Source organism: Meles meles, chromosome 18 (assembly GCF_922984935.1).
Source record: "Meles meles chromosome 18, mMelMel3.1 paternal haplotype, whole genome shotgun sequence".
Classification (NCBI taxonomy): domain Eukaryota; kingdom Metazoa; phylum Chordata; class Mammalia; order Carnivora; family Mustelidae; genus Meles; species Meles meles.
Genome location: NC_060083.1, coordinates 837,905 through 861,745, shown reverse-complemented (window position 1 = coordinate 861,745; position 23,841 = coordinate 837,905). Strand labels below are relative to the sequence as shown.

The 23,841-nt window shown below is 67.1% G+C and overlaps 2 protein-coding genes across 5 annotated transcripts in view; one reads left to right on the top strand and one right to left on the bottom strand.

The window, feature by feature from the left end:
- Window positions 1-6,931, top strand: part of FLII (FLII actin remodeling protein) — a 13,296-nt gene extending 6,365 nt beyond the window's left edge. Inside the window, exons 11-31 of one of the 3 annotated variants that reach the window (XR_006816028.1) lie at window positions 554-701; window positions 886-1,022; window positions 1,223-1,435; window positions 1,675-1,854; window positions 2,530-2,612; window positions 2,748-2,822; window positions 3,069-3,152; window positions 3,255-3,426; window positions 3,967-4,071; window positions 4,154-4,345; window positions 4,480-4,668; window positions 4,804-4,943; window positions 5,023-5,260; window positions 5,361-5,515; window positions 5,602-5,662; window positions 5,749-5,877; window positions 5,957-6,063; window positions 6,154-6,259; window positions 6,352-6,417; window positions 6,498-6,723; window positions 6,767-6,931. Coding sequence is in view for 2 of the 3 variants with exons in the window: in XM_045986604.1 (XP_045842560.1) it covers window positions 554-701; window positions 886-1,022; window positions 1,223-1,435; window positions 1,675-1,854; window positions 2,530-2,612; window positions 2,748-2,822; window positions 3,069-3,152; window positions 3,255-3,426; window positions 3,967-4,071; window positions 4,154-4,345; window positions 4,480-4,668; window positions 4,804-4,943; window positions 5,023-5,260; window positions 5,361-5,515; window positions 5,602-5,662; window positions 5,749-5,877; window positions 5,957-6,063; window positions 6,154-6,259; window positions 6,352-6,417; window positions 6,498-6,632 (2,715 nt within the window). In the remaining variant the exon portion in view is untranslated. Of the gene's footprint in view, window positions 1-553; window positions 702-885; window positions 1,023-1,222; window positions 1,436-1,674; window positions 1,855-2,529; window positions 2,613-2,747; window positions 2,823-3,068; window positions 3,153-3,254; window positions 3,427-3,966; window positions 4,072-4,153; window positions 4,346-4,479; window positions 4,669-4,803; window positions 4,944-5,022; window positions 5,261-5,360; window positions 5,516-5,601; window positions 5,663-5,748; window positions 5,878-5,956; window positions 6,064-6,153; window positions 6,260-6,351; window positions 6,418-6,497 lie in introns of all 3 variants that reach the window. The other 2 variants (XM_045986605.1, XM_045986604.1) reach the window with 2 other exon arrangements.
- Window positions 6,891-23,841, bottom strand: LLGL1 (LLGL scribble cell polarity complex component 1). 2 transcript variants are annotated; one of them, XM_045986607.1, is made up of 23 exons: window positions 23,684-23,841; window positions 20,402-20,499; window positions 18,199-18,280; window positions 17,980-18,110; window positions 16,846-17,004; window positions 16,605-16,767; window positions 16,385-16,520; window positions 15,997-16,051; window positions 15,684-15,838; window positions 15,385-15,608; window positions 15,117-15,184; window positions 13,922-14,075; window positions 13,735-13,839; window positions 12,636-12,928; window positions 12,166-12,313; window positions 11,816-11,969; window positions 10,070-10,362; window positions 9,306-9,570; window positions 8,996-9,110; window positions 8,706-8,818; window positions 8,306-8,426; window positions 8,072-8,148; window positions 6,891-7,545 (listed from the first exon to the last, which is right to left on the bottom strand). In XM_045986607.1, the coding sequence occupies exons 1-22, from the start codon at window positions 23,762-23,764 to the stop codon at window positions 8,073-8,075; spliced, it is 3,189 nt and encodes a 1,062-aa protein (XP_045842563.1). In that variant the 5' UTR covers window positions 23,765-23,841; the 3' UTR covers window positions 6,891-7,545; window position 8,072. The 2 variants fall into 2 exon arrangements, with proteins under 2 accessions (XP_045842563.1, XP_045842564.1); XM_045986608.1 differs by having other exon boundaries at window positions 16,385-16,517.

Below are 23,841 nucleotides of genomic sequence, written 5' to 3'. Positions count from 1 at the left end.
AGGCCGGAGGTGACGACAGCCCCTCAGGGAAACACCGGACAAGGCGGTGTCACTGCAGTGGGGGGAACCTGGCCGAGGCCCCTGGAGGGGTGCCCGTGCCACGGAAGGGAGAGGGCGAGCCACACCCCGGTGTCCACGCCGTGCGCAACAGCATCCTCTAAGCCCCACGGTCAGCCTGCAAGGTCGCACCTCGTTTTTTTTTTTTTTTAAGATTTTATTTATTTATTTGACAGACAGAGATCATAAGTAGACAGAGAGGCAGGCAGAGAGAGGGGGAAGCAGGCTCCCTGCAGAGCAGAGAGCCCGATGCGGGGCTGGATCCCAGGACCCTGAGATCATGACCTGAGCCGAAGGCAGAGGCTTTAACCCACTGAGCCACCCAGGCGCCCCAAGGTCGCACTTCATAGATGGGAAAAGCAGAGCCCCGAGGGGCGGCTGCAGAGCTGGGATGCGAGCCCAGGCCCCTGGCTGCCCAGAGCCAGAAAGCCGGGCCCGCGCGACCGCGAGGTAGATCTCAGGCTCAGTGCTGCCTCTGTCTCACCCTGCGAGGCAGGTCCTGGATGTGCGGGAGAACCCCAGCCTGGTCATGCCTCCGAAGCCTGCGGACTGCGCCGCTGAGTGGTACAACATCGACTTCTCGCTGCAGAACCAGCTGCGGCTGGCAGGGGCCTCGCCTGCCACGGTGGCAGCGGCAGCAGCTGGTAAGCAGAGCAGGTCTGGCTGGGATGCCGAGTGGGTGCTTCTCCGGACCTTAGCTTACCCATCTGTACATCGGGTGGGACACACATGGCTTCTGGATCCCCGTGCGTCGGGTTGGCCCCTGGTTGCCTGTATGCCCGAGGGGGTGGGCCCAGCTAGTGTCCAGCCGTTTACTCCCCCACTAAGCAGGAAGCGGGCCCAAGGACCCCCTGGCTCGCAAGATGCGGCTCCGGAGGCGCAAGGACTCAGCCCAGGATGACCAGGCTAAGCAGGTGCTGAAGGGCATGTCGGACGTGGCCCAGGAGAAGAACAAAAAGCAGGAGGTAAGCCAGGCCAGGGGCTGGGACAGGGGCAAGTGATCCTGGGCTCTGCTTAAAACAGACTGTGCAACCCAGGCCAAGAGGGAAAGTGGGTCCTGAGTAGCAAGAATAGCCCGTGCAAAGGCCCTGAGGTGGGTAGCAAATAAAGAGGCCAGACTGAGTAGCTGTATGTAGGCAAGCCATGCCTTTGACTGTGACCCCAGGAGAGTACTGATGCCCGAGCCCCTGGGGGCAAGGCACGGCGCTGGGACCAGGGCCTGGAGAAGCCACGCCTTGACTACTCTGAGTTCTTCACGGAGGACGTGGGCCAGCTGCCCGGTCTGACCATCTGGCAGATCGAGAACTTCGTGCCTGTGCTGGTGGAGGAGGCCTTCCATGGCAAGTTCTATGAGGCTGACTGCTACATTGTGCTCAAGGTGAGGGTTGGGCATGCTGGCGGGGGCTGTGGGACCCCCCAGGAACCTTATCCCAGATGGCTCCAAATCCGCAGCTCCGCGTTCTTGTTCAGAGGGAAGGTGGGAGAGAGAGGACTTTGCGGGGGGGGGGGGGGGCCAGGATGGCGGTGGCCCAGGCCAGGGAGCATCAGTGCATCACCCCCGGCCTGGGGCAGGGGAGTCTGTGGCGAGGCCTGACTCGGCCTGTGCCCCGCCCCCAGACCTTTCTGGATGACAGTGGCTCTCTGAACTGGGAGATCTACTACTGGATCGGCGGGGAGGCCACTCTGGACAAGAAGGCTTGCTCTGCCATCCACGCCGTGAACCTGCGCAACTACCTGGGCGCGGAGTGCCGCACTGTGCGGGAGGAGATGGGCGAAGAGAGCGAGGAGTTCCTGCAGGTGCTGGCCGGAGGGGCGGGCCCGGGGCGGGGCGGAGTGGGGGAAATGGGCGTGGGCAAGGGCCGGGGCGCGGCTGGTGGGCGGGGCGAAGACCTGCTCACCGTGCGGGGAGCAAAGGGTTGGGGGGGGGGTTGAGACCTCAAGCGGACGGCAGGGTCAGGAGGGCTAGATGCGGCGCAAGGTGGGGAGCCTGGGCCAGGGGAGCCGAGAGAGAGATGGGGAGCTCGGGCAGTAGCACCGAGGGGGTGGGGCTGCCGGCTGGACACCAAGAAGGCGGGCCCAGGGCTGGACCCTGAGTCAGAGTGCAGTGAGCAGCGGCGCTGTCCTCTCAGCCAGCTGGTCATGTGTAGACGCCCATCCACCCCGGATTCTACCCTGATTCACCCCTTGCCCTCTTGCGTAAATCTGCTTGGTCCTGCACCCCGTGCACGCGTATCTAAGCATGCTGTGCATTCCTAAACCTTAACACCAGCCAACACGCATTTTTACACATCCTGACGCTCTAACCTGTGTTGTATATAGACGTGGGTCTCATTCCTTTCTTTTCCCTACCTTCATCCCGGATATATAGCACGTGAGGCACCTGTAGACAGCTCTGCCCGCTGGCCGGGGTGCGGGTGTCTGGCCCGGGAAGGGGTGGCTCAGTGATGAAGGCCCGCCCCCTCACGCACACAGGTGTTTGACAATGACGTCTCCTACATCGAGGGCGGAACAGCCAGTGGCTTCTACACTGTGGAGGACCCACACTATGTCACCAGGTGAGGGGTGTGGGCGTGGCTGGCGCTGGGCTGCACTCCAGCGGGAAGGACAGGGCGAGAGGGTGTTAGGGCCGAATCGGCCCGTTTGTGCCCCTCCCTGCCCCCCTCCCCAGTCACTCTTGCTCTGGCCCCCAGGATGTACCGCGTATATGGGAAAAAGAACATCAAGTTGGAGCCCGTGCCTCTCAAGGGGTCCTCTCTGGACCCAAGGTAGGCCCCCATGCCTCCAAGGGAGTGCTTGAGCCCACACTTCCTCCTCATTAGTGGGGAGCAGTTCGGGTTCTAGGAAAAAAAAGACCTTCAGAAACCCTTTTAACACCTCATTGAGCTTGGCAGGACCAGTAAGGCGTGAAACACCATAAGGAGGGATTTGGGGCAGAGTCAAGGGCGTGAGGGCAGTCGCTGTCCCTGTCCATGTCCCTGTCCATCACGGCTCCTCCTGTCCCTCCTGCCCAGGTTTGTTTTCCTGCTGGATCGAGGGCTGGACATTTACGTGTGGCGGGGGATCCAGGCCACACTGAGTAGCACTACCAAGGCCAGGTATGAGGACACGGTGGGGTATTTTCTGCAAAGACACATTGTCACCTAAGAAGGGACATGGGACTCACTGAAGGCTTTGCATACTCCCACGCCCCGCACAAGGCTTTTTGCGGAGAAAATTAACAAGAACGAGCGGAAAGGGAAGGCAGAGATCACGCTGCTGGTGCAAGGTCAGGAGCCCCCCGAGTTCTGGGAGGCGCTGGGCGGGGAGCCCTCCGAGATCAAGAAGCACGTGCCGGATGACTTCTGGCCACCTCAGCCCAAGCTGTATAAGGTGAGCCGTGGTGCGGGAGGCAGCGCTGGCCTGACTTCCGCCGCCGGCACCACGGGGGGTGGCCGTGGGCTTCATCTGGACTTGGGTGGGGAGAGGGTGCCGCCTTCTGGGCAGGAATAGCCGGAGCAAAGATCAGGAGGCTGGCTCTGAGTGAGGCCAGAAGTGTCGACTGTGCGTTTCCAGGAAGCTGGGGCGGGAGAGGGAGGCTGCAGCGTCCTGGGTGCCAGGCCTGAGAACCTGGCCTTGATTCTCAGGGTGATAGGACGCCCCTAGGGGTGTTGCGAGCAAGAAGAGAATTAGGAATGACAGTAAGGGCCTGGAGAGGGCAGGCGGGAAGGCATCATTTAAAAGCCCTTCACTGATAGAATGTCCTTCAAACATTAGTGGAGGGAGGAAACGGAGGTGGGAAGAGGAGCAGGCAGTGGTCCTGAGCTCCCACAGCGGGGAAAGGGCTGGACTCCAACGCAGGGGGCTGCTGGGGGGTGGGGCTCCTGTGCCCCAGAGCCCGCCCCTGCCACGCCCACCCCTTCCTGCTCCCAGGTGGGCCTGGGCCTGGGCTATCTGGAGCTGCCGCAGATCAACTACCAGCTCTCCGTGGAACATAAGACCCGTCCCAAGGTGGAACTGCTGCCCAAGATGCGGCTGGTGAGACACGCGGAGGGCGCGGGGCCGGGATCCCTCGCTGGTGGCCCGGCATCGGCCTTGACCTCCAGCCTTTGCCCTGCAGCTGCAGAGCCTGCTGGACACGCGCTGCGTGTACATCCTGGACTGTTGGTCCGACGTGTTCATCTGGCTGGGCCGCAAGTCCCCGCGCCTCGTGCGTGCGGCCGCCCTCAAGCTGGGCCAGGAGCTGTGCGGGATGTTGCACAGGCCGCGCCACGCCACGGTCAGCCGCAGCCTGGAGGGCACCGAGGCGCAGGTGCGCAGTCCGGCCGAGCTGGCACCGGCCGTCCCCCCCCAGCCCCCTCCTCGGCCCGGCCAGGCCCCGCCCCTCCGCGGCGAGGCCCCGCCCCCAAGCCGCCCAGCCAGCCGGGTTTTCTCCCCGCTCGGCAGGTGTTCAAGGCCAAGTTCAAGAACTGGGACGACGTGTTGACGGTGGACTACACGCGCAACGCGGAGGCGGTGCTGCAGGGCCCGGGACTCGCCGGGAAGGTGAAGCGCGATGCGGAGAAGAAAGATCAGATGAAGGCGGACCTCACCGCGCTCTTCCTGCCGCGGCAGCCGCCCATGGCGCTGGCGGAGGTGGGGGCGGGCCCGAGGGGGCGCGCTGGGGGGGCGGGGCCCGACGGGGCGCACTGGGGGGGGCGCACTGGGGGGCGGGGTCCGGCGGTAGCGGAGGGGTGGGGCTGCCCCGTGACTCGCGGCTGCCCCCTGCAGGCGGAGCAGCTGATGGACGAGTGGAACGAGGACCTGGACGGCATGGAGGGCTTCGTGCTGGAGGGCAAGAAGTTCGCGCGGCTGCCGGAGGAGGAGTTCGGCCACTTCCACGCGCAGGACTGCTACGTCTTCCTCTGCAGGTGCCGCCGCGGGCGCGGCCCCGCTGCCGCCGGGGCCAGGGGCTGGGGCACCGCCGCTCACCGTCCTCTGACCCCCCAGGTACTGGGTCCCCGTGGAGTACGAGGAGGAGGAGGACAAGAAGGAAGAGGAGGAGGACAAGGCGGGAGCTGAGGGTAAAGAGGGCGAGGAGGCGGCGGCGGAGGAGAAGCAGCCGGAGGAGGACTTCCAGTGCGTCGTGTACTTCTGGCAGGGCCGGGAGGCCTCCAACATGGGCTGGCTCACCTTCACCTTCAGCCTGCAGAAGAAGTTCGAGAGCCTCTTCCCCGGCAAGCTAGAGGTGTGCCCGGCCCCCGCGGCCGCCCCGGGCGCCCCCATCGGCTGCGTGGGGGGGGGGCGGCGGGGCGGGGCGGCCGCCCCTAATGCTTCCGCGCCTCCAGGTGGTGCGCATGACGCAGCAGCAGGAGAACCCCAAGTTCCTGTCCCATTTCAAGAGAAAGTTCATCATCCATCGCGGCAAGAGGAAGGCGGCGCAGGCTGCCCAGCAGCCCAGCCTCTACCAGATCCGCACCAATGGCAGCGCCCTCTGCACCCGGTGCCTGGCTGCGGGCAGGCGCGTGTGGGGGCGGGCGGGCGTCCGTGGGCAGCAGGGACCCCTCGCTGACGCCTCCCGCCCCCCAGGTGCATCCAGATCAACACGGACTCCAGCCTCCTCAACTCCGAGTTCTGCTTCATCCTCAAGGTGGGATTGTGGGTGGGGCGGGGACGGACGAGCAGGGTCGCGGGCCGTGGGCTGGCCCCGGCTCGAACTCCCCGCACACGTCCCAGGTTCCCTTTGAGAGCGAGGACAACCAGGGCATCGTGTACGCGTGGGTGGGCCGGGCGTCCGACCCAGATGAGGCCAAGCTGGCGGAAGACATCCTGAACACCATGTTTGACGCCGCCTACAGCAAGCAGGTGACGGGGCAGGTGGGGGCGCGCGCCGTCCGGCGGGAGCAGACCGGGGCCCTGGGCCCGACAGACCCTTTTCCCACAGGTCATCAACGAAGGCGAGGAGCCCGAGAACTTCTTTTGGGTGGGCCTCGGGGCCCGGAAGCCCTACGATGACGACGCCGAGTACATGAAGCACACCAGGCTCTTCCGGTGAGGGACCCAGACCCCGCACCCCCCAGCTTCCTCCCGGCCGGCCGTGCCCGCCCCCCTCACAGCCTCGCCCTGACCCTCGGCCTGCAGGTGCTCCAACGAGAAGGGCTACTTCGCGGTGACGGAGAAGTGCTCGGACTTCTGCCAGGACGACCTGGCGGATGACGACATCATGCTGCTGGACAACGGCCAAGAGGTGCGGCCCCTCCCCTCCCGCTGATGCCGGCGCCCAGCCCCGCCCCCCCCCAAGGCGGGAAGCTGAGACGCCCTGCCCTGCTGTCCCCACAGGTCTACATGTGGGTGGGGACCCAGACAAGCCAGGTGGAGATCAAACTGAGTCTGAAGGCCTGCCAGGTACGCCAGCTGCTGGGGAGGGCTAAGCCCGGGCGGGGGGTCTGCGAGGACCGCGGGCTCATGCCCGTCTGGCCCCCCAGGTGTACATCCAGCACATGCGCTCCAAAGAGCACGAGCGGCCGCGCCGCCTGCGCCTGGTCCGCAAGGGCAACGAGCAGCACGCCTTCACCCGCTGCTTCCACGCCTGGAGCACCTTCCGCCAAGCTCTGGCCTAGGACAGCAAGCGCCGCGCCGCGCCCCCCCCCCACCCCCCGTCTGCAGCGCCCCCATTGCAGCCCCGCACTCGGGCTGGGGCGGCCGTCTGTCCACTGCCTGGCAGAGGGTGTGCGCGGGGGGGCGGCCCCTGCTTGGCCACGGCCCCGGCTGCACAGGCGGGATGCCCCGACCCAGGCCCTCAGGGGTCCTGCAGTCCCTCCAGGGAGAGCTCCTGTGTGATGCCCCCTCCCTGCCACAGAGAAAGCAGCGTGGTTGCCTTTTAAGATATTAAATGCTTTTATTTTCAATATTAAAAAAATCAGTATTTTTAATATTAAAACAGCGCTAATCTTAACAAAATGATAAGAAAAAAACCCCAAGGTGTAATCTACAGGGAAACCCATCCTGACCGATCCCCCTCCCAACACGTGCACACACACGCGCGTACACACACACACCTCTGACTAGACCCCAGTCACGGGGTCACACACGCACACACACTCCCAGTCACACACACACGCACTCGTGCAGACCGGGGGGTGGAGGTGGGTGCTGGCCCAGGAGCAAGTACCAAAATAGTTTTAGAAAGGCCCGTCCAGCCCGGCACAGGCGTTAGAAAAATATTCTTTGCAAAAGGACTGGGGAAGGACGGTGTGTTGGTGGGAGGTGGCGTGGGCTTGCCAGCCCAGCTGTCTTCTCCCCATGGCACCTGGCCTCCGGGCGGCCAGCTGCCCCCAGGAGGGGTCGCTGCGAATCTGCCCCAAGGCTCCGGGCTGAGCCCCAGGCCCACAGCCCCGCACCTCCTCGGGGTCGGGGTGGACAGATCCTGGTGGAGGCCACAGGTTAGTAGATGTGGGTCTAGGCAGAGGGCCCAGGGAGTCCTGGATCCCAGCTCCGAGCAGGGCAGTCGGGAGCCACGTAGTTTTGGCCTTCCTGGTAAAGGAAGAGAAGAGGGCTCAAAGAAAGACAGGGAGCCCCAGAGGGGCCGACAGCCCGCTGCATGGGCCACCACGCTGCCTCCCCCCCACTAGGGACAGCGAGGGAGTCTCGCTGAGCTGGAGCGCTGCAAGCCCCACAGAGGTCAGGCTTGGCAGCAATAACCCCAACAACAGGAAGGGGGAGCTGGAGCGCAGGGCCACACTGTGGGGGGGGCACCAGACAGCCAACAGGTGGGGCAGACCGAGGGACCCCAAGACGCAGACCTGCTCCCCGGGATCTCTGGGCTGGACCCGACCACACGAGCCTGGGGGACCTCATCTGCAAACACGCCGGCCGAGCCAGCCCCCAAGCCCCCAGCACTGAGCACTGCGACGCTGTTTGCTCCCGACCGGTTCCACACACCCCCCCATGACGTCCAGGAGCGGACAGCCCGGCCCCGTTTTTCTAAGACTCAGTTATGAAAATCAGGGCTGTCAAACAGCACGGAGCAGGCCGACTCAGGGCCCTAAGCCCACAGCACCTTATTTGATCAGGATGGCGCAGGCTCGAGCCTCATCTTCTGCCAAGTTCCTCAGGTTTTCCGATTCCTCTGAAGAGCTGGGGGGAGGGGGATGGTGATCAGAAGGTCCTGGCACCGGGCCCTTCCTCAGACCTCCGTGCCCAGCTCCAACAGAAGGGAGGCCGGAGGGTGCAAGCAGGAGGCTAGGGAGCCTGGGGAGCCCCTCCCGCACACCCGCCCGCCCCCCTGCCTCACCCCAGGAAGTCCTTCACGTCCTCCACCGTGACGTCCCCTGTCGTGTCCAGTGTGGTGTCCCCACTAGTGGCCGAGTCAATTGACATGGGCGAGAGCATGGCCTCAGGCGGCTCCGGGGTGTCTGCAGGGAGGAAGTGGTCAGGTCCCTGCCTGGAGCCCCACGGCACTGAGCACCCTCGGCCGTCCACCTTCCATCCCCGCGGACCCGAGGACCCAGACCCAAACCCAGGCCACAGTGAGGCTCGGGACCACGGGCTGACCACCAGCCCTCTCCTACCTAGCCTGCCCCACCCTGGGCTTCTAGCCAGGGCCAGGTTACTGCCTCCCACGGAGGCCTGCCCCCAAGTCTGAGCTAGGTGGAGGTCTGGCCACCTTTATTCCCCACCGCAGTCCCCCTTACCAGCTCCCTTGCTGTGGCCAGGATCCGGGCTTCCATCGCGGCTCCGTGAGGCCAGGACGATGCCTGGGGTCCCGTTAGCCTGGCTCAGCTTGGGTGACTCTTGGAGCTTGTGACTGCAGAGACGGGGTCATGATGGGGACCCCATGCCTGTCAGACCCTGCCTGCCCTCTCCCAGGCCCCGGGGTCAGAGAGGGGCACCACCATGAAGGGCCGCCCTCATTCCGTGCAGAGCCGGGGCACGGGGATGGGAGCGCCCACGGGAGGCCTCCTGGGCCGGGCCGTCTGCGCACCTGGCACGGGTGCTATCCCGGGGCCAGCTGACGTCCAGACAGCAGAGCGGCTCGGTGATATTCCGGGCGCTCAGAGAGAAGCGCTCAAATTCCGACGGAGAAATCAAGTAAAAACCTGGGGGGGGGGGGCGGTCGAGGAGGGGCGCACAGTGAGGGCTGGGACTCCAACCACGGCCCCTCGGCGGACTCCCCCTGCCCCCGGCCTCTGGGGCTGGTCCCGCGCCGGCCCTGGGGCCCCTCTCGGCCAACACTGCCCAGTGACCCTCCCAGCCCCGCTCAGGCCGCCCGCCCCAAGAGGCCTTGCCCTCACCCTGGCCGTGGCGCGTGAAGACGCAGGAAGCGATGCCGCTGATGTCCTCCTTCCGGATGCAGGAGTAGTGCACCTGCGGCCGCAGGCCGGGCACCGAGAACACGTGCACGTCGCCCAGGTTGGTGAGGCAGGCCAGGCAGGTCTCCGCGTAGTCCTCACAGGCCGCACTGGCGAACGTGGCAAGTGCTACCTTGCGCACGCGGCAGCCTTCATGGGCCGTGAGCTTGAACTTGGTCTTGGCGCTCACCTTGGGCAGCGTGAACACCTGGCGGCGGGCGCGCGGCCGGTGAGCAGGGCCTGGAGTCCCAAGCACAGGCAGCAGCCCGCACCCCAGACCCAGCCTGCGCCGCTCGGCCACAGGGCCGCCTCCGCCCGGGACCCACCGGCCCCCAGCTACCCTCTCCTCACGCTCCACCCGGGTTCCACGCTGCTCCGGGACACCTCCCAGGGCCCCGCCACCCGTGGCTAAACCAGCCACACTGGCTTGTGAGGGTCAGGTGGCTGCTACCCCCTCAGATCCCAACCTTCAGTCGGGCAGAGCCCCAAGGAGTGCTCAGAGGGTCCTGGCGGGGACCCGGGGTGGGGGGGAGGGCAGGAGGGTGCTGAGGGACTGCGGCCACCTGGGCTCTGCAGGGGGCACCTGTACCAGTCGGGGGTGTCTCAGGGGGAGGGAGGGATCCCAGCAGATGAGGGGCACAGGGCACAGTTTCTAGAGGGTCCAGTGGTGTCTGGGCAGGAGCCTGGAGGGTCTCCCTGGGGCTCACCTTGAACTGCTCCTCAGACGCGATGAGCACGGCGTGGCCGCCCTGCATGTCGGGGGCCTGTGCCAGGTCCCGGGAGGCCTCATAGGGCTCGGGCAGCGGGCGGCCACGGCCATCCAGCACGGCGATGGCCACCACGGGGGCGCGGTGCATCAGCTGCACCTCCTTGCCCAGCACGGCCTCCACCGCCCGCTCGGGTCGCTTCTCGCCGCCCGCCGCGGCCGGCACCTCGAGCGCGTAGGCGAACACGGAGCCCGCGTTGGTGCCCGCCCACATGGTGGGGCCGTGGTGGGCCGCTGCGGGAGGCCGGGCCGGTGAGGCGGGTGCGGCCGCGCCCCACGGGCTCCTCCTCTCCCCGCCCAAGGCCCCAGAACCACCTCTCCCCCGCCCCACGGCTGCGCAGAGGCCAAGGCACGGCGCCTGTGCTGCTGGTGAAACGGGGGGCCGGGGATACAGCCCCCGCGCGGGGGGCACGGCCTCGAAGACGTCTGCAGCCCCGCCCTAGACCCGGGCCTCTAAACCCCGTCCTGCGGCACCCCCGGCCCCCAGCTCCGTCCCGGGGCCCCAGCCTGAGCGTTGCCCGGCGCCACCGTACGCCGTCACCGGTCCCAGCACCAGACTCCGACCCCCTCCCCGCACAGACGCGCTCCAGCCGGCCGCGGCCAACCCGTGGGGTGCTTGCCGCCTCACAGCCACACACGGAGCCCTCGGGCCTGGGCCGGAAGACACGGGGCCCCCCGGGGACACGGTCTCGCCAGCTTTCCCCGCGTGAGGCACAACTCCGGGGACGGGCCCTCCGTGCAGAATCGGAGGCAGGAGCCAGCAGGAAGCGTCAGTCACTGCCACGAGCCCTTGATGAACCGCCGGCCTCGGCAGCAGCCGTCAGGGCGGCCAAAGCCCGGGCAGTCAGCAGCGCACACACCGCCCCGACAAGGGACACCGGCCGCTGGGAAGCCGGGCCCCGTCGGCCGCCTCACAGGGACAGCGGGACGCGGTAAGGAGGGCTGCCACGTGCAGGGAGAACAGCCAGGGGACAGAGGATCCCCGACTCAAAAATGACACCGGGAGGGGTGCTGCCCTCGCAGACCCAGGGACCAGAAGTCCCCTAAGAGGCCAAGCGGGGGCCTGACTAGATGCTGACCGACACCAAGCATAAGGAGGTGTTCTTGAGACAAATGAACAAAGGCACAAAGAACCAAGCGGGCCCGGGACCCACATCGGTTCTGCGGGGTGCAACGCGGGGACCCCGGCTGTGGGTGACGCCTGGTGGACACACTCTCAAGTCCTCACTCTAAACGACAGAGGGTGCGGCGGGGATGGGTGCGGCAGCCACAGAGGGCCGGGGGCACCAGGCCTGGGGTCGGGGGGGCCGGACTCCTCTCTGGCTCCGTGGATGGTCGGAATCCTCCGTGACCCGCGGCACGAATCAATCCCAAGGCTGTCCATGGAGCTGACCTCCGCAGAGCACCGGCCGCCCAGCCTCCCGGATACGGGCCCACTGCAGCCGTGGGCGCCAGCTGCCCCCGATCCTGGGCTCCCCTCTCCCTGTTCGGGTCACGGAGGCCCTCCTGGCTCGCTCACCAACCCCTCACAGGTGGAAATCCTAGGGGGACCATCTGGGAGCCAGCTCCGTGCAGCATGCGGTCGGCTTTCCCGCTTTCCTGTTCCCGGAAGGCGCAGCACCCCCCCCCCAACATGGCCTAGACGGCCGGCTGAGGCCCATCTGCCCAGCCCGTCCCCCCGTCTCACCATCTCGAAGGAACGTGTCGGCGAAGTAGAGGCAGCGGACGACGCCGGAGAGGGAGTCGTCGGCGGAGCGGGGCTCGATGCGGCGCTGCACCGGGGTCATCTCCACGTCGTGGGGACGCGCCTGCTCGGCCAGCTGCGCGTTGGCCTCCTGCAACTGGGGGGGGGGCAGCGGCCTCCAGGACGCCGCCTGCCCACAGCCCAGTGCCCAACAGCCCGGCTCCCTCCCCGCCCCGTCCTCAGCACGCTGGCCGGGGCGACCGCGGTGACCAGACACCGGGCTCAGGGCCGGGGCCGGGCTCCACGGCAATGCCCAGCAGAGGCGGCACCCGGGCAGCCGAGCCCCAGCTCACCTTGCTGGTGGCGTTAGTAGCCCGCGTCTTGCCCGACACTCGGCTCTTGCGGATGCGCCGGAAGGACTGGCGCAGAGACTTCTTCAGGGACTTCACCCGGGACAGCGGGCCCTCCATGGCCAGGGAGTCATTGGGGTGAAGTGTGCACCTGCGGGCAGGCTCCGTCAGCCAGGCCCCAGAGCAGACTCCGGGAGCGGCCACCGTGCAGGGGTGGGTCAGGAACCGGAGGCCCAGGGACGCTGCCCTGCCAACCCAGCAGCTGGGGCTTAGAACGCCCCAGCGGCCCTTCCTCTGAGAACAGGGCTGCCAGAGGGGCAGGGGGCCTTCGGGGCACCCTACCTCCGTGATCTCACACCTGAAAAGGGGAAAGCGAGGCCCAGACAGGTGCGGGGAAACAGCCCCCCCACAGGAGGCTGGGGTCGGGCAGCACAGACCCTGCGTCACCAGGCTCGGCCCCGCCCCCCACACACCTGGCCAGCACTGGGCTCCTGCGCTGATAGTCGAAGAGGCCGAAGCCGTGACTGGTGCCAAAGGCCACAAGGCTCCACTCGGCGTGCAGCGTGACAGCGGTGACGGCAGCTGGTGGCAGGCACTGAACCAGCACTCGGGGCTGGAAGCCCGCAGGCCACGGCAGCGGCCCCGCACGCGGACTCAGCCGCTCGTGGCCCTTCCACGTGAAGCCCTCTCGGTCCTGGAGGAGGTCCACGCTGGCCACGCTGACCGCCTGCTCCGAGGGCACGTCACTTAGCTCCAGCACCAGCACCTGAGCCCGCAGCCGGGGGGGGGGGGGGGGGGGGGGTCAGCATGGAGGAGGACAGGAGTCGCCAGGCCCCACCCGAGCCTGCCAAGCCCGTCAGCGTGGTCCCCGTGGTATTGTCTCTAGTTCATCTACTTAATAAGCATTTATTGAATGCCTGCTGTATACCAGGACCTTCACTGAGCACTGGGGAACACAATGGCGACCAAGACCTGCTTCCTTGTTTTTACGAGCCAAATATCCCATCCCCGAAGCCCGTCTCCATTAAACCCACACCGAGTTTATACGGAGTACAAGGCATAAGGTATGTAGAGGAGACTTTCTTATCAAACCCTCACACGCGTTTAGGTACACCTTAAATGTGCCTTACGCTGTAAGCTACCAGGTGTGAGGTCCACGAAGTATACGGCACACAGAGTAACCCTGCTGTACGCTGCACCAGCGCCAGGGACACAGCGGTAACCAGCAGCCACGGGCCTTTGGAGCAAACTCCTTTCCGCTCACCGGTCTCCCATTTAACAGTAAGTGCCCGTGGAACACACACGTATCGTGCGGAGGCTCGGGGCACCGCAAGGACTGAGCCCGACTCGTCCCCACGCTCCCAGGGCTCGCCTTACACTTGTGCTCCCAAGCCCAGCCCCAACCCTCCGTGGTTCCCCAAGAGCCAGTGTCTAAACTCAAGGCCCCCAACCGGTTCCACCTCCCTGGCCGGCCTCACCCCGGCCACCCTCACCTGGAGCCCCACTCTGGGTCAGATCTACTTCCTCCAGAAAGCCCTTGGAGACCCCAGCCCGAGGCCATCCCTGCCGTACCTGGCCTGCCGTGCCAGCCACCACCATCTGGGCCGTGTACTTGCACAGGGCCACCTTCTGCACACCGAGCCGAGGGTCATCACTGTAGGGGTCAAAGCAGCCCACCTGGGCGGCAGGATGGAGTGAGGATGGAGTGAGGACTTGGCAGGGTAGAGCCCAGGTCCCCAGAGCTCGGGGAGGGGCCCACCTTGCGAAAGGGGGGCCAGTCGTCCTCGGCGGCCTGGGCCAGGCTGTCGGCGTGCTCGCAGTCTGTCTGGAAGAGGCCGGCTGTGCTGAGCTTGTAGAGCGGCCGCAGAGCCACGCCAGACGCGTCCCAGAACCGCACAGTCCCGTCCTCGTGGCTGCGGGGAAGGCGACGTCAGCCCCGCCCCGTGTCCCCCTGCGCCTCCCCGGCCACTCATCCTGCGACCACTCACTGAGCACCCACGGCAGACGCCAAGCACTGACCAGACTCCCACGGCACACGAGGACGCATCTGTTGCAGCGAGCGAACACATACTGAGCGCCCACTGTATGCCAGACCCCATGCACCTGGGCCTCTCGAACAGGGTGGAAAGGGGTGGAAATAGTCACCAGCGTGATGAGCAGGAGATGGTAGAGGAGAAAACGCAGGGAAGAGAGGACTACAGGCGCATCCAGGACAGGCGCTCGGGAGCTAGCCACAGCGCAGAAGGATCAGCGGGGGCATGAGGCAGCCATGTAGGCAGAGAGGCAGGAAGCCTGGGGAGGCTGGGAGGAAGCGGGGAGGGGAAACAGGGGGCAGGAGCAGACAGATCTGGGGTGCAGCCTCAGGACACAGCTGCAGGGCCCACGTCAGGGGCCTCCGCGCAGTGGTGAGAGCCCAGAGCCAGGGTGTGAAAAGGTGCCTGAGTCTCTGGGGCGGGTTGGGACACTTCCAGAGTCACGATCAGTTCCCCAGCAGGGGAGGGGACGCTGGAGCCAGAGGCCTGAGGGTTCCAGCACAGGCAGGCAGCAGAGGCAAGGCAGGAAGCTAGGGTCTGAGTCACTGGGCACGTCAGTGCCCGCCAGGCCCAGGCTGGGCTCCGCAGCACCTGCCCAGGGCAGATCCGCGTGGGCCAGCCCAGATTTTCCGGTCCCAGGGCAGGCCGGGTGGGTGGAGCTCAGTTCCAGACCGAAAGGCAGGGCAGGGCGGGGCCTTAAACCAGGGCCTAGGGAAGCTTCATCCTAATCCACCCTGCAGGAGAGGAGATGGCCTGGTCCCACCAGGGGCGGGCCTGGCTCACCAGGCAGGTCAGTATCCACCAGGTCCTCGACAGGCTCTCCCACACCCGTGGGGCCTGCAGCAGGCCCCATCCGTGCGCACGCGCACACGCACACGCACACGTCACACCTGTGCTCGGCCGCGGAACACGTCTGCCTACCCGGTCAGCAGCAGCCCTCGCTGGGATGGCTCCTGGGCCAGGTTCCGGCCCCCAGTGATGGGCCAGCTCTGGGAGAGGGAGCAAGAGATTTGGAAGCCGCCGGTCAGGACAAATGCCTCCTCCTCACCCTGGACCTGGCACCCAGGGCCCAACCTGCCTCCGGCTTCCCTCTGCGCGTCTGCCACATTCCCCACGCCAGGCCCGGGTCACCACCCCCATCGCCCACCCCCACCCAACCCTCGCCCCGCCGGAGGCCCGGGGCACATACCGAGGCGCTGGAGGCAGGCTGCGGGCTCTGCTGCTCACCAGCACTCACGATGCGGGCCCACAGCCTGGCGGGGACGCTGGCGACGTGCGCAGAGCAGGTGATGGCCGACGAGTGCAGGGGGGCCAGGTACGGGGCGGGCACGGCGGGCCAGCCGGGCGTCTGCAGGTCCAGCACCACCAGCTCCTCCTCGAGCAGCACGGCCAGGGCCTGCGGCTCATCGAACTCTGTGGGCCGAGGGCTAGGTGAGCCCAGTGGCACGGGGCACGCGGCACGCGGCACGGGCCAGGGCGGGCACACACCATCCTCGGGCCGTGGGCTGTGCACCGTGAAGAAGTCGATGATGCGGGAGGTGAAGTCCAGAGTCACCAGGGTCTCGGCCCGGAGCACACTCACACAGTGGCGGTCGCCGTAGCTGGCGCGGGGCATGCCTCCGCTGAAGATGATGAAGTGGTCCCTGCAGGGCCGGCAGGGGAACCCCGTGAGCCCCCGGCCCCCCGGGGCGCACTGCCCAGCCCAGGGAGAGCGATGCAGGCCGGCCCTGCGCCCGCGCCCACCCTGCTCCCCGCTGCAGACGGCCCCCGGCCCACGTCTGAGAGCCCGCTCCCCACCTACCCAGATTCACAGTTTCGCCACAGGATCTTGTTAATGGCTTTGCAGGGGAAGGGGCCTGGAGGGGTGGGACAGTGTCGGGCTCACTCGCTCGCCAGGACCGGAAGGGCCCCAGGTCACACTTCTCCAAGCTTCTCCCGTTCCTGGTCTCCCTCCGTCGCTCCCCACCTCGCAGCTGCTTCCTGACTCCCCGAGGGGAAGGCCCGCTGTCCCACCGCGCACCCCCCCCAGCGGTCTCACCTTTGAGGATGGCGCTTGGCACCGCCGCCTTCCACCAGTCCTCCTGGACATCCCCACCAAGGCGAGGCAGCCCCGAGTGCCTGAGTTTGGGGTCACCGGCCAACCCCAGGCTCAGGCGGCAGGAGCCGCCCTCGGCCTCCCCGGCACTCACCATATGGCGTGGTGGCCACTGTGGGCTGGGTCATCGGGGAGTCGCCGGCGTCAGCGGACCAGACGGCGTAGCTGCCGTCGCTGTGGGAGCTGACCAGCGTGCGGCCGCTGCGTTCCCAGCACAGGCTCTCCAGCTGCTGCCGGACACGGGGTGGGGGGGGAGTGTGAGCAGGGGTGTGAGCAGAGGGCCTCGGTGGGGGGCGCCGGCCTCCCCCACATACCTGGTTACCCAGGAAGACGCGGTCTGCGCACTGCGCCGCCTGGTTCCAGATGACCAGCAGGCCCCGGCTGTAGCCGATGAGGATCTTGCTGGGGTCCCGCAGGTGTCCCTGGAGTGACTCCACGGGGCCCAGGGCCTTCCCACACCGGTAGTCGTCTGGCACACTGAGGAGGGGCTCCCGTGAGCTGGCAGGAGCACCCCCAGGCCCAGACTGGCTGCCGGGGGGCCCGCCTGCCTCTCACCTGCGAAGAACCTCGTCCGGGGCAAGAGTCCGCCCCTCGAGCAACGTCAGGGTGGGGACATCCAGGAAGAAGACGCTGCTGCCCTCGGTGCCCAGGGCTGCCACGTCACCAGCCGCCACCAGCAGGACCACTGTGACGCGGGCAAGGCTGAGTGGGCCACTGCGCAGGAGGAGGGGAGGCAGGTGAGGGCGAGCCCAGGCCCCTGCTGACAGGTGTGGATGGGGCGGGGCTGCTCCTGACAGCCCCTCGGTGCTCACGGAGGCCCGGCTCCCGAGTGAGCTGGCGCACCGGGAAGGCAACGGTGGCCGCTGCGGGCTCGTAATTAGCTCACTCAATTATTCATCAGGGCGTTGGGAAGGAGAGGGATAAAAATAGGTTCCCCAGGTCTTGGAGACAGACGCCCGAGCCTCTCCCACTCACTAGGAGGGGAAGGCAGGAACCAGGCCGGCGCCGGGGCCAGGACCAAGGGCTCCAGGACACACACGACCCTCCTGAGCCCGATCCGGGAACCGCAGTCACCAGCCCACGGATGGCCCCGACTTCGCTGGAGGTGCCCCAGAGTGACCCTGGCTGCAGACGATGAGAGACCGCCCCTGGGGGCCCCGTCCCAGGGGGAGCGCTGGACGTGTGGGGGTTTCACTCAGCCCCCAGCAGCAGCAGGACAAGCCGCCCACGCAGGCAGTACAGGATTCTTGAAGGGTTAAGGACTTGCCCACACTGACCGTTTGAGGAAGGGCCAGCAGGGCCAGGGACCGAGAGGCCCCTTACACCCTCACCGGGGGGCCAGGCCCACGCGGTTGCCCCTAGAGTGTCCTCTCTGGCACCTCACACAGCCTGGTGGGACCCTCCTTGCCCCCAGACCTGCCCTGGCAGCCGTGCACTTTACGGCCCATTACCCCACCCCCAACCACGAACGGCCCTAGTCGCCACCAGAGCATCACCTGAGACTCGGCCGGGACCCCCTATTTAACTCCGAAAAATCCACCAGAACCCGGGCGCAGCTCGATGGACTCCGCCCCCCTGAAGCCCGGGGCAGGGCTCCCAGGCCCACAGCGCGTCTGCGAGGCCGGCTCCCACCACCTCCCCGAGGCTCCCCAGGCCCCGCAGCTCGCCCCCAGCCAAGCCGTCGGGTACCTGGCCCCATCAAAGCCCGGCCGACTCGGTGGCTGGAAGCTGAGAGCCTCCTCCAGGTGGGCGCAGCCGTTGTGGGGGGCGATCTCCCAGAGGTGCAGGCTGCTATCGTCCAACACGGTCAGGAGGCGGCCCTGGTGGGCGGGCAGAGACAGAAACCGGGCTAGTCGGGGGCCGGGCAGGACGCAGAGGCTGGGGCGGCCGGGGAGGGGAGAGGCTCACCTGGCCGGGCAGGAAGTGCATCTGGGTGACAGTGGCTGGGTCCCGGTGCAGGCCGGTAAACTCCACACCAGGCGCACCGTAGCTGAGCGCAGAGGTCAAGGGCAGAAGCAGGCACGGGAGATCCTCCCTGCCGAGAACCCTCCAAGGGGCCCCAGCCAGGCCTGCCCTCCAAGGTCCAAGGAGGGACACCCGTCCTCGAAGCAGCACCGGTCTGTACCCCCAAGAGACCCCAGGCTCAGAGCGCAGGCTTCACTCTGCGCTGCAAGTTGGGGCTGTGTGACCTTTACTTCCTCATCTGTAAAATGGGCTTGTGAGTCCCAGTCCCACCTTGTAGGGCCGATGCAGGGTAAGTGAGAATACAAACACACCCGGCACCTTTGGCCCAGGCCTGGCACGTGGCGCCCGTTCTGTGTCAGCCTCAGCACGCCTGTGTGCGTTAAGAGCTGGGCCCCGCAGGTTGGGATCACCCAGGCAGAGAGGCCAGGCCAGGCCTGGGCACGGAAGCCGGGGCACAGCAGAGTCCAGGCTGCCTCTTCCCACAGCTCCAGGCCAACCTCCAGCTGCCGGCAAGGACACCGACCTCCCCCCGCGGCTGGCAGCCAGCAGCCCCGGCTGTGATCGGGGAGAGGCCGCGACCAGCCCATTTCACAGACATTGCATGGAGGCTTGGGAAGGTTGGGTGAGTTGCCGCAAGTCCCTACGGTCAGTGCTAGAGTCACGGCAGCTCCAGGCAGCTCCAGGTCCGACAGGGGTCCGACAGGGGTCCGAAGGGGAGGCGGGGGGGAGGGGGGTCAGGAGGGAGGGTAAGGGAGGGGGTCAGCGTTGCCCAGCAACGACACAGGGGCTCGTTGCTTTGGAGCTAGAGCTGGGATTCCCTGCAGGAACCAGAACACAGAAGAGGGGACAAAAGAGAGGGCAGGAGCTGCTGGGCGGGAACCAGGGTTGCCGAGGAGACGGCTGCCCTTGAGGGGGAGGGGTAGCTGCTGTGGCCAGCCTCAGTTTCCCAACCCAGGGCTCTGGTAGTTTGGGGGAAGGAAGGAGGGGAAAGACGAGGGCCCCAGCCAGCACATCGAATTCTTTGTGAGCACGCAGAGCCCGCGCACGAGAAACACCATGGAGGGACAGCTCAAGAGGAGTCGGCCGGCCAGGGGGCTGAACAAGGGGCTGCGGGGACACAATACACGTGCAGGGAGGGCACAACATCACCCAGAGGGATGGGAGCAGGCCAGGAAGCGCGACCCCCCGGGGCCGGTGGGGGGCGGTTCGGGGCAAGGGATCCAAGCCCTGTCCCCTCCCCACCCCATTCCCTGCTCCTCTGTGCCTCCTTGGGAGCCCACGGGAGAGGAGGGGCACGCGGCCCCGCCACACTGCCTAGGGAAAGGCAGACCACAGGCCCAGCGCCCACACCTGCCTGGCCACCGGCCCTGCGGTGGGGAGACCCCCATGCGCACCCCACCCCTGTCCAGGCATTGACTCATTGTTTGGCCAATCGACGTCCCCAGTGAGGGCACCGAGAGCCGGAGGGCCGCGGGGCCCGGGGGGAGGGCAGGCAGCCCCCGGGGGCCCTCCACCTCGGTTTCCCCACCCGAGGGGCTTCCCCAGAGCGGGGGGGGGGGGGGGGGTCCTCCGCAGCAGGCAGGGAGGCGGTCAGCTGCCGGCGTGCCCCCACCCCGCCCCCACCCCGCGCTGGCAGCAAAATGCCCGCTTTGTGCGGCTCACACGGCCCATTGTGCAGCCGCAACACCCAGGTGGGGGCCGCGCCGCGCTCACCATGCTGAGCCTGGCACGGCCCCCGGCCCCTCGGCCGCGCACATGTGTCTTCACATTCGCACACACCTGTGTGCCTGGTCACCCGGGCAGGGCCCGCTAGGCGACCCTGGCCCACTCGCCGCCCCTGCTGGGTGCCGCGCCTGGCCAGCCTCCCGGCCGCGTTCCCGGTCAGTGGCTGGAGCAGCGGCACGGTCGCCTGGGTAACTCGCCGGCTGAATCGCAGCTAGGGACAGCTGTGACCACGACAAGCTGACCCCTCCCCCACAACCATTCTGTAAAGAAGGCTCAGGGGCAGAGGCCGCACCACCCTCCACCAGGACCCAGGCACCGACTGCGGCCCCCCCGGGTGGGCCAGGCCCCAGGAGCCGGCACACAGGGGGCTGCGAGCAGGAGGCCCCGACTGGCCCTGAAGGCCTCGGTGCGCAAAGGATACATCTTGACGGCCCCAGACCTCGTGCCGATGGCCATGATGCGGAGCTCTGGGTCAAAGGCCAGGGCGCTGGGCTGGTTGGGGAAGCCATGCTCCACGGTCTGCGGGGAGAGGGCAGGGGAGGGCATGGGCAGCGGCACGCAGCCCCCGGCCCTCCTGAGCCCACCCCAAGGCCCCCTCCAGACTAGTGCGGCTGCACGGTGAGGACGGGCGCCCGTCCATCCGAGCTCCGCACCCCGGTGTTCCCCACTCTGAAACAGGTGAGCACACCTGCAACCCACACCTACAGGCCCTCCGCTGGCCAAGGCCTGGTCCTCCTCCGCACCCACGTCCGGCCCGTGTGCGGGGCTCTGGCAACGGAGAGAAGCAGGACCCCCGAGGTGCAGGCCCGGAGGTCGACCCTACCCGTCCCACAGAGCGGGGCTCCGTGCCGCACTCCTGGAGAGCCGCCGGGCTTTCTGAGGTCCGACGTGTGCGGCACCCGCCACGGGCCCCACCGGAGATCGGAGGGCAGCACCCGGGATCAGCTCGTCCGGCTCCCCCAGGGCCTGTCCCATGGCAGACTCCAGCCCTCCGGGTTCTCAGTCCGTCCTTCGACCGGCTCACGCTTTCGGCCACCCTCCCACCGCCACGGAGCTCCCGCTCATCCCCAGAGGCCGGCCCGAAGGGGCTCCCACCCTGTGCCCGACACCAGTGCGGGTCACCACACGTGGGCGCAGGCACCTCCTGACCAGTGCCTAGGAAGGCACACGTTTCACAAGAAACCGCGCTCCCAGGCCTGCTGCCCCAGCCTCCCTCCTGCCTCAGCCAATCCGGGCAGGGACTGCGCCCTCCAGGCAGCTTGCTTGGATCACCACATTCTCCAGGCCTGTCTCCCATGCGGGCACTGGGCAGTGAGGCCACCGGAGTCGCCCATTTGGCTGGCAGTGCGGGGGGCGGGGGGGCAGGAGTGCCCTTCCGTTCCCACCAGCCTCGCATGCCCGTACTAGAGCCGACCAGGTCTAGCCAGTCCCATCCTCTGCTCAGGGCCCTCTGCGAGCTCCCACCTCACCACCTGGCCCCTCTCTGTCCTCCTCCTCCCTCTCTCCCCCAGCTTACTTGACTCCAGGCCCCACAGCCTTCTGCTCTCCTCCAACTGACTAGGCAGGCTCCTGCCTCAGGACCTTTGCATCTACTGTCCCTCGACCGGGAAAGCGCTTCGCCCAGCATTCCCCAAGGAGGGCTCCTCCCCATTACTCAGGTCTCGGCTCAGGAGTCACCTCCTCGAAGCCCGCCCTGAATCACCCTGCCCTAGCGGCTGCCTGTCCCCACACTCCCTACCGTCACCCTACTCTACTGTACCCCACACTGGCCATCACCTAACTGCTGCGCATTCCACTCTTCTGCTGTGGCTTTTCACTGTCTCCCCCACGAGTACCTCAGCACCCCAAGCGAAGAGGCATCTGTCCTCTTGGGTCACTGTGGTGTGTCCTCCATGCCTAGAAGGGGGCCTCACACAGGAGGAGCTCAGGATATAAACGGACATAGACTGGACATCCCGTGGGCAAGGTGTGGGCAGGACAGGGATCTGGATGCAAGACAGTCCAATGTCCACGCTTGCTTCGCTGCTCGCCACCACTCAGGAGTCTAGGACCCATCTGTTCCCTAGCGATCACCTACCTCCTACTGTGACCAAGCCCCTTGCCCCAAACTACAGCACCGCTGCCCGCTCAGAATGGAGCCTCGCTCTCCTTCTGCCAACCCAGGCCCAGCCAGGAGGACCCACCAGCTATCTCCAGTCTCCACTTCACAGTCCCTGACTCACCTGTCCCCACCATCCCCCTTGCACCTCACAGGGGCTCACGCACGCAGTCACCCAGCGCACGAAGGGAACCAGCTGGGAGACCCTGGACACCAGCCACCCTTCTGGGCTCCCCAGGCCCCTGGCAAGTTCTCAGCCACCACGTCTGAAGGCCCCGGCAGCCCCCGCCACCAGGAAACCCTGCCTGCCCCGAGAGACATTCCCACCGCGGCCACTTCGCCTCCAGCCATTCCAGAGCTTTCTCCTGAACAAGGGTCTCCTCGCGTCTGGCTCAGGACCACAGCAGCCACCCAAAACTCCCTGCCCCTCAAGACTCAAGTCCGACCTTGTCGACAAGGGGCCACAAGGACAGAGAGCCCCGGCACAGTCATCATCCCTCTCTGAACCTCAATCTTCTCACACGTATGATGGGAACAAGAACTCTACACCCCGAGAAGGGTGAGGGGCCGTGCAGTCAGAGATTGGGAGTCAAAGTGAGGGCAGGAGAAACACCCAGAAGTTAGCAAGGGGAAGGCGGGGGGCCGGGATCTGCCGCACATCAGCGCGCAAGCTGGGCGGGGGAGGGAGCTGAAGGCAGCCCCTTTCCCATGGCCCCCTCTTGCCTCACCCAGGAAGAGAAAGAGAGGAACCACCACCTCCACCGTGGCCCAAAGGGTAGGTCAGCTGGACCATGTGACACAGGGAGCCAGAGCGCCCAGCAGGGACAAGGTGGCCCCATTTCACAGCAAAGGAAACTGAGGCCCCGAGAGTCGAAGTGCAGTTGCCTACGCAGCCGCAGCCGGGCATCTTCCCTGGAACCCCCAGCAGAGCAGGGCAGGTCCGAGCCCCCAAGGCATGGCCTAGGGCCTTGGGGGAGGGGAGGAAAGGCACAGGGACGGGATTTCCCAGCCCCACCCCCCAACATCTGCCTCCATTCCGCACCCTTCCCACCGGCCTGGGTGCGAAGGCAAAACAAACTGGGGCCCTGGGCTGCCCCAAGGGCTGAGCAGGGGCTCTGAGGTCCCCCAAAGGAAGAGAGAAAGAGACCGCGAGCGCCGGGGGAGCGTTCCCAAAGCCGGCACTCGGGAGACGGCGAAGGTCGGAGACGGAGACGCGGACGGAGACGGGGGCAGGCAGAGCAGGGCACGCAGAGGCTCCCCGCACGGAGCAGACAGCTGCGGGCAGAGCCCAGAGACGCGCACCGAGTCGCACCGAGGCGGACACACGCACAGACCCCAGCAGCCGGAGACCCGCAGAGCCAGGGCCAGCGAGGCCCACGGGGACCCGGAAAGTCGGCGCGGGACCCAGAGCCGCCCGGAGCCCGAGCGCGGAGCAGCGGCGGAGACGAGCAGTGGGGCCCCCGCGCCGCGCCCCCGCTGGGCGCCCCCTCCCCCCGGGCCCGACGTGGCTCCGGCCCCGGGCCCCCGGCTCGGGCCCCCGGCCCGCCCCCTCCCGCCCCCTCCCGCCCTCTCCCGCCTCTGGCCGAACCGCCGCCGCCGCCGCACCTTGTTGAAGGCGAAGAGCTCCTGCTTGAGCTTCTCGCGCTGCGGGTCGGCGCCCTGCCGCCGGAACCGAAACTTCATCATCTTGCGTCCGGCTGCCGGCGCCGCGCCCGCCGCCGCCGCCGCCCGCAGGATGCGCCGCGCGGCCCCGCCGGTCCTGA